Genomic DNA, 12,929 nt, shown 5'->3' with positions numbered 1-12,929 from the left:
GTTTTGCTGCCTGACATCACTCGTGGAACAGCGTGAAACCCAATAATATGACCCTAGTTCTGCAAGTTTGCTGCCTAGGAGGAGGCCCTCTCATTCATTCCCCAAATTCAAACACTCACCAAATCATGCCACTTTCACCTTAGGAAAATCACATGCATTCGACCCTTCCTCACACAAGAGACTACCAAAATTCTCATCATATCTTGTTTTTACTGCTGTAACTGACTGCTCTGTGAACTCTCTCATCTAAACTGACTCCAATCCATCTTGAACACTAAGGGGCACATTTACTAATCCACGAATGTCCGAAAGCGTCCGAATGATCTGTATTTTGGCGACGTTTTCGTCGTCATCGTGATTTTTCCGTATTTTGCGCAACTTTTTCGTCGCCGTTACGACTTTATCGTATATTTTCCGTGACTTTTTCATCACTGTTGCGAAAAATTCGGATTGGTTTTTCCACCGTTTACAATTGCTCAATACAAAAAATCGCGACGGCGACGAAAAAAATCGTGCAAAATACGATAAAGTCGTGATGGCGACGAAAAAGTCACGCAAAATATGAAAGACCCGCAACAGCGACAAAAAAATCGCAACATTTTCGTTTCCAATCCGATTTTTTCCCATTCGGGATTTGGATTCGAGGATTAGTAAATGTGCCCCTAAGTCAAAGGCCAAGTTCTTTTATACAGGTTATGGAACTCCAAGGTTACTTTTATTATGCATTTTACAACAGGGGGTGCATTTGTTATTGACAGTTCATTTGTTGTTGACAATTAACATATAAAGACAAACATTTCTCCAAAATCAATTTACAGTTGATGTTTTAGGAAGTTGTGTGACAAAAATTACATTAGTAAGCACTACTTATAACTAATGACATCAGTATGCACTGTTTATAAGGATATAATTTACAGGATATTCATTTCTCTTGTTATATATATATATATACAGTATATAGTGTTATAGTGTTATATAACTTTACTATCTTTAAAAGATAGGGTTCATAGAAAACGTTGATAGCTTCTGTCCAAGATAATAAATTCATAACGGTGCAAAACGAAAGCATTTCAAGCATCAGCACAGCATGAGTTTGGGCTGCTCTTGTGCTAGCAGCTGCTGTAGACTTCAAATCCTGCAGTTCATCCGACAATAAAAGTAATTACAAAACTATTTCTTCAGCACATTTATAACTATGTGTATGTGTTGGAGAATAATGTATTTAATGATTTTCATCACAAGCAGTCCCTACAACATAGACAGAAATAGGTTGAATTCTCATTAACCAATAAGACTTCTCTGCAGACTAATTTATAATTAGATCTTGTTTAAGACATTCTAATGAGCCCTGAAGGAATACTACAGAGAGGATGTGGTCCCAAGCTCCTTTATTTAATTACTTGTTATTCTATCTGCTGCTTCATACAACCTCTGAAACAGGCACCCTGTGACTAGCAAGTAGAGTTCTTCTCAACTAATCTCTTTCTTCTGCATAAAAAAATACAAGCAAAAGGATACATTTTTCAAACATGTACCAAAATGATATTTTGCTGCTACGCCCTACTATCCTTTTACAGTGTAGCTCGCATGTACACTTTTCACTGGAAGGAAATAAGATCAATTACTTTTATTTCATAGAAAGTGATTACATTTTTATTTTACAGAAGGTGGTTGAAACTGATATACTGCATTTTCTAAAGTGACACCATTGCCATTGTTTCTGTAATTATTGTTCATTCTCTTGTCTTCCTTTTTAGTTCTTTTTGGTTTACTTGGTGCTGTATATATATATATATATATATAGAAACAACAACAAGAGATCCTCTGCACTCACCCATTATCAATATATAGAACATTAAGACATTCGGTGCATTTAAGCTACTAAGAAATGCCCTTCCCTTTAAGCAAAACAGGGATTGTTTGTCCATATATTGCAATATACTTCAAGCTATATATATTGCAATATATGGACAATCAATCCCTGTTTTGCTTAAAGGGAAGGGCATTTCTTAGTAGCTTAAATGCACCGAATGTCTTAATGTTCTATATATTGATAATGGGTGAGTGCAGAGGATCTCTTGTTGTTGTTTCTATGTATTTCGTGGTCACAACCTCATTGCACCCCCGCCTAATGGTTTAAAATTTAGTGGTTGAGCACAACTTTCCCCTTTTTTTGCTATATATATATATATATATATATATATATATATATATATACACTAGAAAAACTGAAGCACACCCTTCAAAAGAACAACTGCCCTAGGTGCTGGCCAAATTTAGCAATAAAGGAAGTGCCGCACACACAGGGATTTAAAGAAAAGCAAAAAAAGTTTATTGAAAAAGATCCAACATTTCGAGCACTAACAGTGCTCTTCTTCAGGGTCACTGTTAGTGCTCAAAACACTGGATCTTTTTCAAAACATGTGTAACATGTAGTGATGAGCAAAATTTTTTGTCAGGCATGGATTAGCAGCGCATGCCGCCATTGGCGAATTGTTTTGTGAAACTTCCGTGAAAATTCGCTGCAGAAAATTTCACAGCGTATAAAAAAATTTAGGCGCGGGTCAAATTGGGCACGGTCACGTTAAAAAATGGCGCGGGTAAAACACCGCCGGCGACCAAAAAAAGTCACGGGAAACAAAAAAAGATGCACGCGACAAAAAAAATTGTGCGCCAAAAGCGTTTCGCGAATTTTTTGCCATTTCGCGAATCTTAAGAAGCGCAGAAGTACAGATTTGCTCATCACTAGTAACGTGTCCTAAATAAAGAGAAATGCAGTTTAAAAGCCCTGTGGGGTGTGGTCCTTCATTTTGGTTAATACGTTAATATACTCTTGCACAGAGGTGAAATGGGCCACTAAAAACCCCTATAACTTATGAGACACCCAATTCAAAAGCTCTAAGGGGCGCAAAAGCATTCCCCTTTATGCTCATTCTACAAGCACTTTCATCCATGGTTGGCTGCACTTTGTTCCAAGTATTGGATTGTAAAGTCAGCACTAGATGCATAGCGCAGCACTGATGGGTGCAAAGCAGCCCAGTCCTTACTGCCTGCCATAGGGAATGTGGTAAGTACAGGGCTCCACTGAGGCCTCGGGTACTAGCTAACTGGCATCTGAATGATACACAAGTAATGGGATTGGTAGGGAGCCGGAGGGGGATGCTTACGTGTATTCATAGGGGCTCCAAGTCTCTGATCTCTGTTTTGGAGTGCAATTTATTAAGGTGCAGCAACTTTTGGCTGCCAAAATGTCAAATTTCCAAAAGTAGGATCAATTTTTACTCAGAAGCCATTTTGCACTTTAAAAAAAGGTGTGAATCAATCTGAATAAAGGTGGTCTTTGCCGTATAATTAAATAGTTACTCACAATAAGAGTGCAATGCAGCTGTTGACCATACACTACAACACGTCTGTTACAGGAGCTTTATTGCTGCACCCTCATTGTTGCAGTCTGTTATGATATAAATCCTGTAGTACCACTTTACCACTTTAGATCCCATTCATTTTTGCACCATTTTCTCTACAGAAACTAACTTTGGTCAACTGAGCTATTCAGACCAGTAGTTACACAGCCTTGCTGTTCTGCCTGGACCACACTATACTGTACTTTCCCTGATACGGAAAATATCAGGGAATGATATTGTCAGCTTTTGTAATGCCCCTAATGCTGAAGTCTCAAGCTAGTAGCAGTTGAGCTGTGAAACTATTAGTGCCTGCATGCTCTCCCTGTTATTAGGATAAATGATAAAGTCCGAGCAGAACACCGCTGGGCAGCAGCAGCAGGGAACCACTGCAACTAGTCCAGTAAAATGTACAAGTACCAAGTTACTTTCAAGATTTGCAATTATCCTCTCTGAGACCTTTCATAAGAGAATTGTGACATGACTGCAGTTATACGAGCAGTCTGGCTGTAATGGAGGTTATCCAGAAGGGATTTAACTACTGCAGCCTTCAGCAATCCATGAAAGAGCCCTTGATTGTAATGGTGAATGCAGCCAGTGACATCATTATAACCGTTTACAATGTGTCACAAAGTGTGCAACAAAACTGTAGCCTTGTGCTGACACAACTCAATGCTTCAGCATTACAATACAGTGAAGGGCATGTTTTGTGTTAATATACTTGTCCCATCACTTTTGCTATTGATAATATATTGATATATTTATGAATAAAGATAGGTTTATGTACAGAAATGGTGAAAAATACTTGTTTAAAAATGCAATATACTGTAGTTGAAATATTTTTAATCAGGAATTGCAGGCATGTTATGTATGGTATGTAGTTACCATTTATGACAGCATAGATGCAAAGGAGGATATAGAATTGTTAAGTCAATGCAGTCTCTGAGAACAGAAAGAAACCACCAGACAGGAACTACTCCCCATTCTCTCTTCCTATTTCCTTTAGCTATATAACTTTCCATTTGATTTGACCAAGATGATTGTATATCACCATGCACAAGTTCAGGCACATTTTTTAAGAATGCATGTATTTTACACTGCCCTCTGGCTTCATCTAACTCAAGCATGTCTCCATCAATGCTACTTTATTGTCTGTTTAGTGGATATCAGAAACAAACTAAAGGGTAGCATTGGAGCAGGGCTGCTTTAAGGTACCAGCAGGACCTGGGTGAAATTTCATTGGTGGGTCCCCACTGCTCCAAGAAATTTGTGATGGAATAAGCCTCGTAAAGCACGTTAAGTTCAATATAGTAAGGCAGGTAGTGAAGTAATGGTCTGTACTCATTGAAGTAGACATGATGCCCAGGTGTACACCCAGCACCAACAGCCCTGGGAGCAGATAAATGACAAAATGATGATGCCACATGAAAAAAAAGCAGAAAAATGAAAATACCCATGCTATAGAGCTCTTCCAGTTGATTATCCAGGGATAGGTCTGCCAACTCTGCAGGATACTTCTTCTAAAAGTCATCCCAGATGAAATGTGTGTTAATTAGCCACCTATCCTGGTGGGCCATGGGTAAATGACTCTTTTGCACTGAAGCCACAGTGTTGGGCTGGGGTGTCCATCGGGGCCACCACATTAAGGCCCCCCCACCCTGTTGTAATTTCTTCCCACCCCTCCACATACCTCATTTCTCTTCCTGAGCCAGCAGATCTTGCCAGTGGGTGGGTGGAACTGCAAATCCTGCCCGGGGGGGGGGCCTGCATACTCTCGGCCAGAAGGGAGAGAGGAAGGCTGTGGTCCGGGGTGGCAAATTCCTTCTTTACAGTGTTAATATGTTATAGAGAATTTTTTATACAAGCAGCTCAAGCCCTCACTATAACTAATTGGTGGAAGATGCAAATTTCCAAGTGTCCCCAAAAACACAAATGTGGAGGACAGCAGCCAGTCTTCCAAAAAAAAAAATTTTTTTGCAGACAATTTTTTACCCTAGCAACCAGATAGCTGCTAAAATTCCAAATGGAGAGCTGATGAACAAAAAGCTCAGCAACTGAAAAACCATCCAAAATAGAAAACGAAGACCAATTGCAAATTGTCTCAGAATATAACATCTTATTAAAAGTTAATTTAAGGTGAACTACCCCTTTAATAAGTATCTGAACTGTGATGCTTTATATGCTAAAATGTTTCTTATTCATTATAAAATAAGTATTGTGGCACTTTAGAACCTAAACATGTATTGTTTTCAGGATCATAATACAATACTATTGTAATTCTCCCTACTGAAAATAGTGTCTTCATTTCATTTCTAGGATCTTAATGCAGCAGTGGCTCATAATACTGCAGAGCCTTAATATACTACTTAACTGTAATGCTTCCCCTGTTAATGCGCACACAATAATCTCTTACAGACTGGTAAAGCGCAATTTTTAGGAGCGTGCAAACGGCCCTTATTATCATCTTGTACCAGTTCTGAGAAATCAATGGGCTCGGCCATAAAGTGTTTGCTTTAGCTGGGAGAGGGCAGGGCACACAGTCCTCTTGATTAAAACTATTGATTGTTGTCTTCTTTTTTCTCTTCTCTATTTCAGATGAATTTAAGTTATTTATGAAAAGGTTACCAGTTAATTACTTCCTAAACACATCCACTATTTTGCATTTGTGGACCATGGATTCCAATTTTCAACGGCGTTATGAGCAACTAGAAAACAGCATGAAGCAGCTTTACCCGAAGGCACAAAAGATTGTACACAAGCTCTTTAGTCTTAGCAAGAGATGCCATAAACAGCCTCTCATTAGCCTGCCAAGACAAAGGTAATATTTCAGCAATGATAAATGTTTTGCAGTGGTTAATATTCACTGCAGACCTACTTTTTCAATATATGCAATAGCTTTTACACTGTTAATAGCCGAATGACAAGTATATGTCTTGCAACTTTCAATATCCTTCTTTTTCCCAGCATCCACAAATTGATTGCTCTATGTAAGAGGCCATTACCGATCTAATTTGTCTCTTGCTGTACATTACTGGAAAAGATAACTCACTATGACATATAACCTGTCGAAATGCAATTATGCCTTATTACAAGATCAAATAAATGATGAGAATGTTACACACATGAAATTTACTTTAGTAGTTGCCAACTATTTATTTACTACAAAAAAAGTGGGATTTCACTAGGGGTGATGGAATTGTTTGCGGTACTCTTCCAGGCAAAGGTCTAAACACAGTACAAATGAAGCACTGAGCTAATAAAGGACTGTGATTAATTATAGCATGTCTGACGGGGTTGCTGTTACTAAAGTACAATGGCAATGAGTAAGGAATATCCAAGCAGAAGATTCAAAGCTGTTGCTGACCTACACTTCCCAGAATCCTCATTTAGCTGTTTGGGTCAAGCCTTAAGACAAGATGAAGAGCCACAAAATGACACATTCTGTAATAAAAGAAAAATATATATATAAGCTAACTTCAAGCACTTGTCTTATATTACAAGTATAAAGCCAGCTGCATACTATATGTCCTTCACTGCATTAGGATTGAATTCAGAGATTTCATTATATACCCAGGGCAGCATGTATACGTTCCATAAGTCAGAAAGAAAAAGTAGTGTCGCTACAGTTTTCTATGCGAATGGATATAGCCAGGTAAATAAGGTGCCAGATTCCATTTTTATGTATAAAGCTAAATCTGCTCAATAAGCTGTGCCCTTATATTTGGCCTCTCACACCCATATTCACCCACTTCTGTTAATCCAGCCTTGTGTGTGGCTCAAAAGGTTGAGTTGGGCAACCCTGTCTTCTAGGAAGAGATGAGCTGGACTCATCTGATGCTTTCTCACATGCTTTCTTTGAAAAAGACTAATATATATATATATATATATATAATATATACAGTATATATAATAGGATTGGGTGATAAAGGTACAGTAACAGATTGCCATATAAGCCAAAAGGAGGAAAAAAATTAAACACAAAAATCAGAAGTCTGTGCTCATCAAAAAACAGTTCTAAACAAGTTAAAAACTATGCATACAGGCACTTCTATGCATACATTATGTCTTTTGGCTAAAAAAATGTATTTCAGTTACAGTATGGAATTTTTTTTTTACTTTGATGGCACTATCCCTTTAAGGGAAAATAGGCTCTATAAATAGGTTAAATTTTCCTTTTAAGTCAATGTCAAAATTTCCCTTGAAGTATCATGCTCTTGCCTTTATATCAATTTCAAGGAAGAAAATATGCCATTTTGGAGAAAGAAATCCCTTTGAAATGAGTTCTACAAAATTGTGCGATTCAAGATTACTCTTTAACATCAGAAACTGCATTTCAAATAATGTACCTCGTTCTGGCTTTCCATTATGGGTACAACTTACTGTATAATACATACAGATAGCGTCATTATTTCACTACGAGAACGAAATATCTACTTTTCCTATTATACTTAAATTACCCCTTTTGTGGCATTAACTGGATTTTTTTCATTCTCTTGTTGATGTGTTGAAATGTAGAATTATTGTGTTACTGCGGTTCTTAGTATAAAAATGACACCTGTCCTGAACAAGATTAAAGCCTTTATTGATAAAATGTACAGGGTAAGGCTTATTTGCCAAAACTGACTCCTCATTTAACACTTATGCTGTCTATGCATAGACCATTTTTGCCTAGAAAATTATGGACAACTCTGGGGCAGTGCCAAGTGGCAAATTATAGTTTTTTTTTTTTAACAAAGTATTTATATAATTTTGAAAGTTTGTTAAATATTGCTGAATTAGAGTCCAATTACACGTCTGTAGCCAAATATGCGTATATCAATCTTTCAGTAAACTCACTGGTAGTCGGCAACAAACTAGGCTCCTTTGTTTCTAGATAGTTTGTTTGTAAACAGATAGATGATAGATGATAGATAGATAGATAGAAAAAATCCAGGGATCTTTTCATTGAAGTGATACCACATAGGACACCAAGAATGTGCCTACTGGAGACCCCACAATATAAAACATGTATTCTACTTTTTAATGCATACACTTCATCTTAACCACAATTATTTGCAATTATGAGAGAAAAAAATGCCTCACTTTAACTTGTATGGTGATTGCCTTCAAGTGTGTGTGCACTAGCGCAACTGTCGATCAAAAGTACAACTTTTGTTTGAATTTGCTCCGTGGGGTCAAAAGTGACAGAGTTACATTAAATAATGTGCATATTTAATATATGACTGCAAAGCTGACGATTACCCCAAGGTTTGGGGGCCAGGAAGATTTTGCTGTGAGGCCTGGTGACTAGTGATGTGTGAAATGCAGCAGTTTCACAAAAAAAATTGCCAATGGCGAAATGTGGAAATTAGTAGTGATTCGATGCCTGGCGAAAAAAATTTGCTCATCACTACTGGTGACACCATTGTTTCTCTAGACACTATTCTCTTTTTGCATCTGTCTCAAAGGCTCCATTAAAGCTTACATAGACCCAGTAGCGTAACAAAAAGGAATCAGACCCCAGAGTGGGTGGGGGAATTAATATGGGAGCGGCAGGAGGACGCATTAGGGTGGGAGGCCAGGGGCCCTGTAAGTTTGATACTGTGCACCGGGCCCCTCCGAAAAGATGGGGGGGGGCAGGACAAAACGGTTACACCACTGCATAGATCCTCAATTGTATATATCTGCAAGGAACTAATAGATCAATAATGAGGTGGAAATAATAGGCCCAATGGTAACATGACATTGTACATTGGCACTTGCTAGAAATCATTTGATCCATGAATTTTTATTCAAATGGACATGAAAGAAAATGATGTGGCAATGTTAAAAAAAAAGGTTTTCATTTTAAATAATGTTCATAACAGAATGCCTTTCTCCCTGTATTCAGTCTCATGTTGTTTCTTAATCACAAGCTCAACTGTAGCTCTTTCAGCTACTTCCAAGTGTGGGGCACCCCTTTTCTTTCCTGGGCGCTCCTTCTCTCTTTGACTGTGAAGACATGTCTTTGCAGTCAAAGAGAGGAGAGCTCAAAAAAGAAAAGGGGGTGGAGCTTCACACTAGACCAGTAAGTAGCTGAAAGAGCTGCAGTTGAGCTGCTTGTGATTTACAAATGAAATGGGACTGAATGCAGGGAGTAAGGTATGTTATTCTGGGAGCTGTTTAGAGTCTTTTCAGGGGATTTTAAATAAAAGACTTTCTCATCATTTAATGGCATAGTAAACACTTGGTCACAAATATAGAAAAAACATTTATGGTAGTGTACATGTTGGTAAAGTCAATACAGCTAAAATATTCCCTTACTAGCACAATACATTACTGTTGGGCACTTTTGTGTTTACCTAATTGTTTTCAGCTCCTGGGCCACCTTAAGAGAGCTACAGTAATATGCACACTGGCTTAAAAGTTCTATTTAAATATCAATATTTTTAAACAACCCCAGATCAGCGATCCTGCCACTGAAACAACCAGGCATACCTTCATTCTATTAAACACAGATTTACAACTGAAAGTCTCACAGATTCATCCAATATTAATGAAAGCACAAAATAAATATATTGATCTGCAGAGGTTACGCTGGATACAAAACATATATATTTCTCGCTGCAAGAAAGTGGCACAGAAAAATGATTTCATTAAAAAGTGGTGTAATAACCTCAGTTCAGAATAAATGTGTATGTCATTAACTTAACCAGTTTAAAAAAATAATATTATTATGCGTCTAGTTCACATCATATATATTACACTATATATTACACTGTAAAACATTACATTGCCATTTTACTTTCAACAATTCTTTTTATTTTACTATTTTAATTTACAATCAAAAGAATATATAGAGTATAGTGCAAAGGTAACACAGCGGTACTATACAATGCACTTTGGTTTAGACTTTTTTCCTGGTACTCTTGTTCTTTTTTCCATATTAACTGAAAGAATTTCAGCTTTAGAATAACTAACATCATCTCCCACAGGGATACAGTGGAGGAGATAAGCTGCAAACTCATAACCATATCTACTTTTTCTGAAAAACCTGATTTAGGAATGGTAACGCAAGCAAACAGTGGAAAAAAATCAGTATCAGTCTGTTGTCTTCCACAAACTCAAAAGGCATGTATAAAATGGTCTAACATTAGATGAGCTAAAACCCCTGTAAGGAGGAAAGAGACTGGCTGGTACTGCTTGAATTATAGGTTAATGCGGTCTCTTACAGCTGACCACTCAAAAACTGCAAAGCATTGCTATTGTAGGACCCACACATAACTGGTAGCCACGTCTTTACGCTCTGTGCGCTACTTTGGCACGTGCCTTAGGTTCCAAGTGAGGGAAACCAATCAATTGCTCAATGCACACCTATTTAAACCTTAGAAAAAAAGAACAACAAGTGGTATGTTTAACATATAATACTCTTTATATAGTAGATGTTCACAAAACACTTAGCACAATTATAGTGCATAATATACATACCACCAATTGGCCTAAATACAATGAAGCAGAAAAAGCAGACACGTATGGATTGAGAAAACCAGCAATCCATATGTTGAATTAATCTGTTTGCCCCATGTAGGTTTGAGAAGCAGATTCTCAATTGCAACCTTTTTTTTCTTTTTAAAGATAGTAACTTTGTTCTAGTAATTGTGGTATGCCCTCCAAAACTATATTGTTTCCAAGAGAGGAAAACTTTAGAATGAAACGTGAAAAGCCTACTTCAACAGTCTAACCTGCACCCTACCCGAACCTGCAATAACGGCATCAATTTCAACCCAAACCTTTCTGACCTAAGTGTACACCTGCAGGTCAACCTGCCAATTACTCCTGCTCATTAATAGAGCACTTCTGTCCAAGATCTGGCTGTGCTCTGCACCTCACGCCTGATAAAATATCTGGTGCAAGGCGAAGAAAACATCATCGTTAATGACCCCTAATGTCTTTAATAAGCTTCTTCCTTTTCTATGGTAGTGTGAACCTCCACTAGAAATATATTAAAAAATATATGTTTCCTCAGTCTATCCCAAAACCATGAAAGTTTTCTTTACAACAGCACAATCATATCCAATCTTGTTTTTATTATTGCTTTTGTTGCTTTGTTTACCTTGTCTGCTCTCTAATTGCAGAATGTTGTTTACATTAAAGCTTATGGCACACATGGTGTTTTCTCTGGCATCAGTAAAAAGCTGAAACCTTGGCTGTGGCCCCTGTCATTGACTATAACTGAAATCCATCTGAGATCACTGGCACAGCCACATTGCAGCAACTGCAAAATCCACCTGCTCTAGCTCTAGCAAATAGATTTCAATTATAGTCAATGACAGATGGCATGGCCAAGTGGACCCTAAGGGGCTCATTTCTTAACATCCATAATTGCATTGGACCCCTTGCAATGGCTACTGCATTTTCCAATTTACCACCACAACTGTGTCCACTACATGGGCTAATAAAGATTTAAATAGTTAGTTCACCTTTAATTTATCTTTTAGTATGATGCAAACATTGATACTCTGAGACAAATTACAATTGATCTTCATTTTATTTTTTGTGGTTATTTAGGTAATCAGTTATTAAGTTTTTTGTTCTGCAGCTCTGCTGTTTGCTATTTCAGCAGCTATCTGGTTGCTAGGGTTTTATTGACCCTATCAACCAGACAGAAGTTTCAAATAAAGATGGGAATATGAATCAGAGATGGCCTACATAGAGCAATAAGTAATAAAAATGAACAATAATAATAAAGCTGTAGCCTCACAGAGCAATAGTTTTTAGCTCAGTCAGTGACCCCTATTTGAAAGCTGGATAAAGGAAGAAGAGGAAATAAAATAATTCAAAAACAATACAAAAAAATAATAAAAAAAACAATTGCAAAGTTGCTACAATAAGAACAAACTATAACATGCTAAAGGTTAACTAGAGGTAATTCTCTGTATAGGCTATGAAAATACTGCAACCCAGATTTTTAGGCCACGCCCCTTACTCTTTCATGGCAATGGGATTATTATAACACAATGGAAGGTGCATGAGAGGTGATAAGGAATCTTATAAGCAGTGAGATAAGAGCTTCTTGGGCGCAACTGCAATCCGGGCCACTAATTCTATGATAGAACTTTGAGTAAAGTTTAAATAAAATAGTCAGTCAGCTCTTAATATTTTCATGCAACAAATCCAAATTGGAATTTTTAATTAAAAGCATAGCATCTAATTATATATATTATGTTACATACCAAATATAGGAAGTAACAGAGACTTCTTATTGGTTAACTTACAAGCAAAACAGCAACTAAATCTAGTGTCAAATACCTGTAAGTAAATTCCTATTAATGTATCTGTTTGCTTAAAACCATGGTTAAATATTTTCTTATGTGTGCATGTCTGTATGTTTCCAAATAACTGCAAGTTGTGTGAGCTGTATAAAGAAAAAGCAATGAGATGTGTAATAGTATAACAGTGTCACTGTCCAGGAAATGTTATTGTGGTAAATGGAGTTAAAATGGAAAGTTCATTTACTAAGACTCTCCATTTACATATCTTGTATTGATTTCATTTACCTTGTCTTGAATA

The 12,929-nt window shown here is 37.2% G+C and overlaps 1 protein-coding gene across 1 annotated transcript in view; it reads left to right on the top strand.

Moving 5' to 3' along the window:
• The window catches only part of brinp3 (bone morphogenetic protein/retinoic acid inducible neural-specific 3), a 390,081-nt gene that overhangs the window by 356,126 nt on the left and 21,026 nt on the right, over positions 1-12,929 (top strand). Inside the window, exon 7 of the mRNA XM_018093645.2 lies at positions 5,997-6,219. Coding sequence (XP_017949134.1) covers positions 5,997-6,219 — 223 coding nt within the window. The remainder of the gene's footprint in view (positions 1-5,996; positions 6,220-12,929) is intronic.

This window comes from Xenopus tropicalis, chromosome 4 (assembly GCF_000004195.4).
Source record: "Xenopus tropicalis strain Nigerian chromosome 4, UCB_Xtro_10.0, whole genome shotgun sequence".
NCBI classification, from domain to species: domain Eukaryota; kingdom Metazoa; phylum Chordata; class Amphibia; order Anura; family Pipidae; genus Xenopus; species Xenopus tropicalis.
This window is presented reverse-complemented; position numbering and strand designations above follow the sequence as displayed.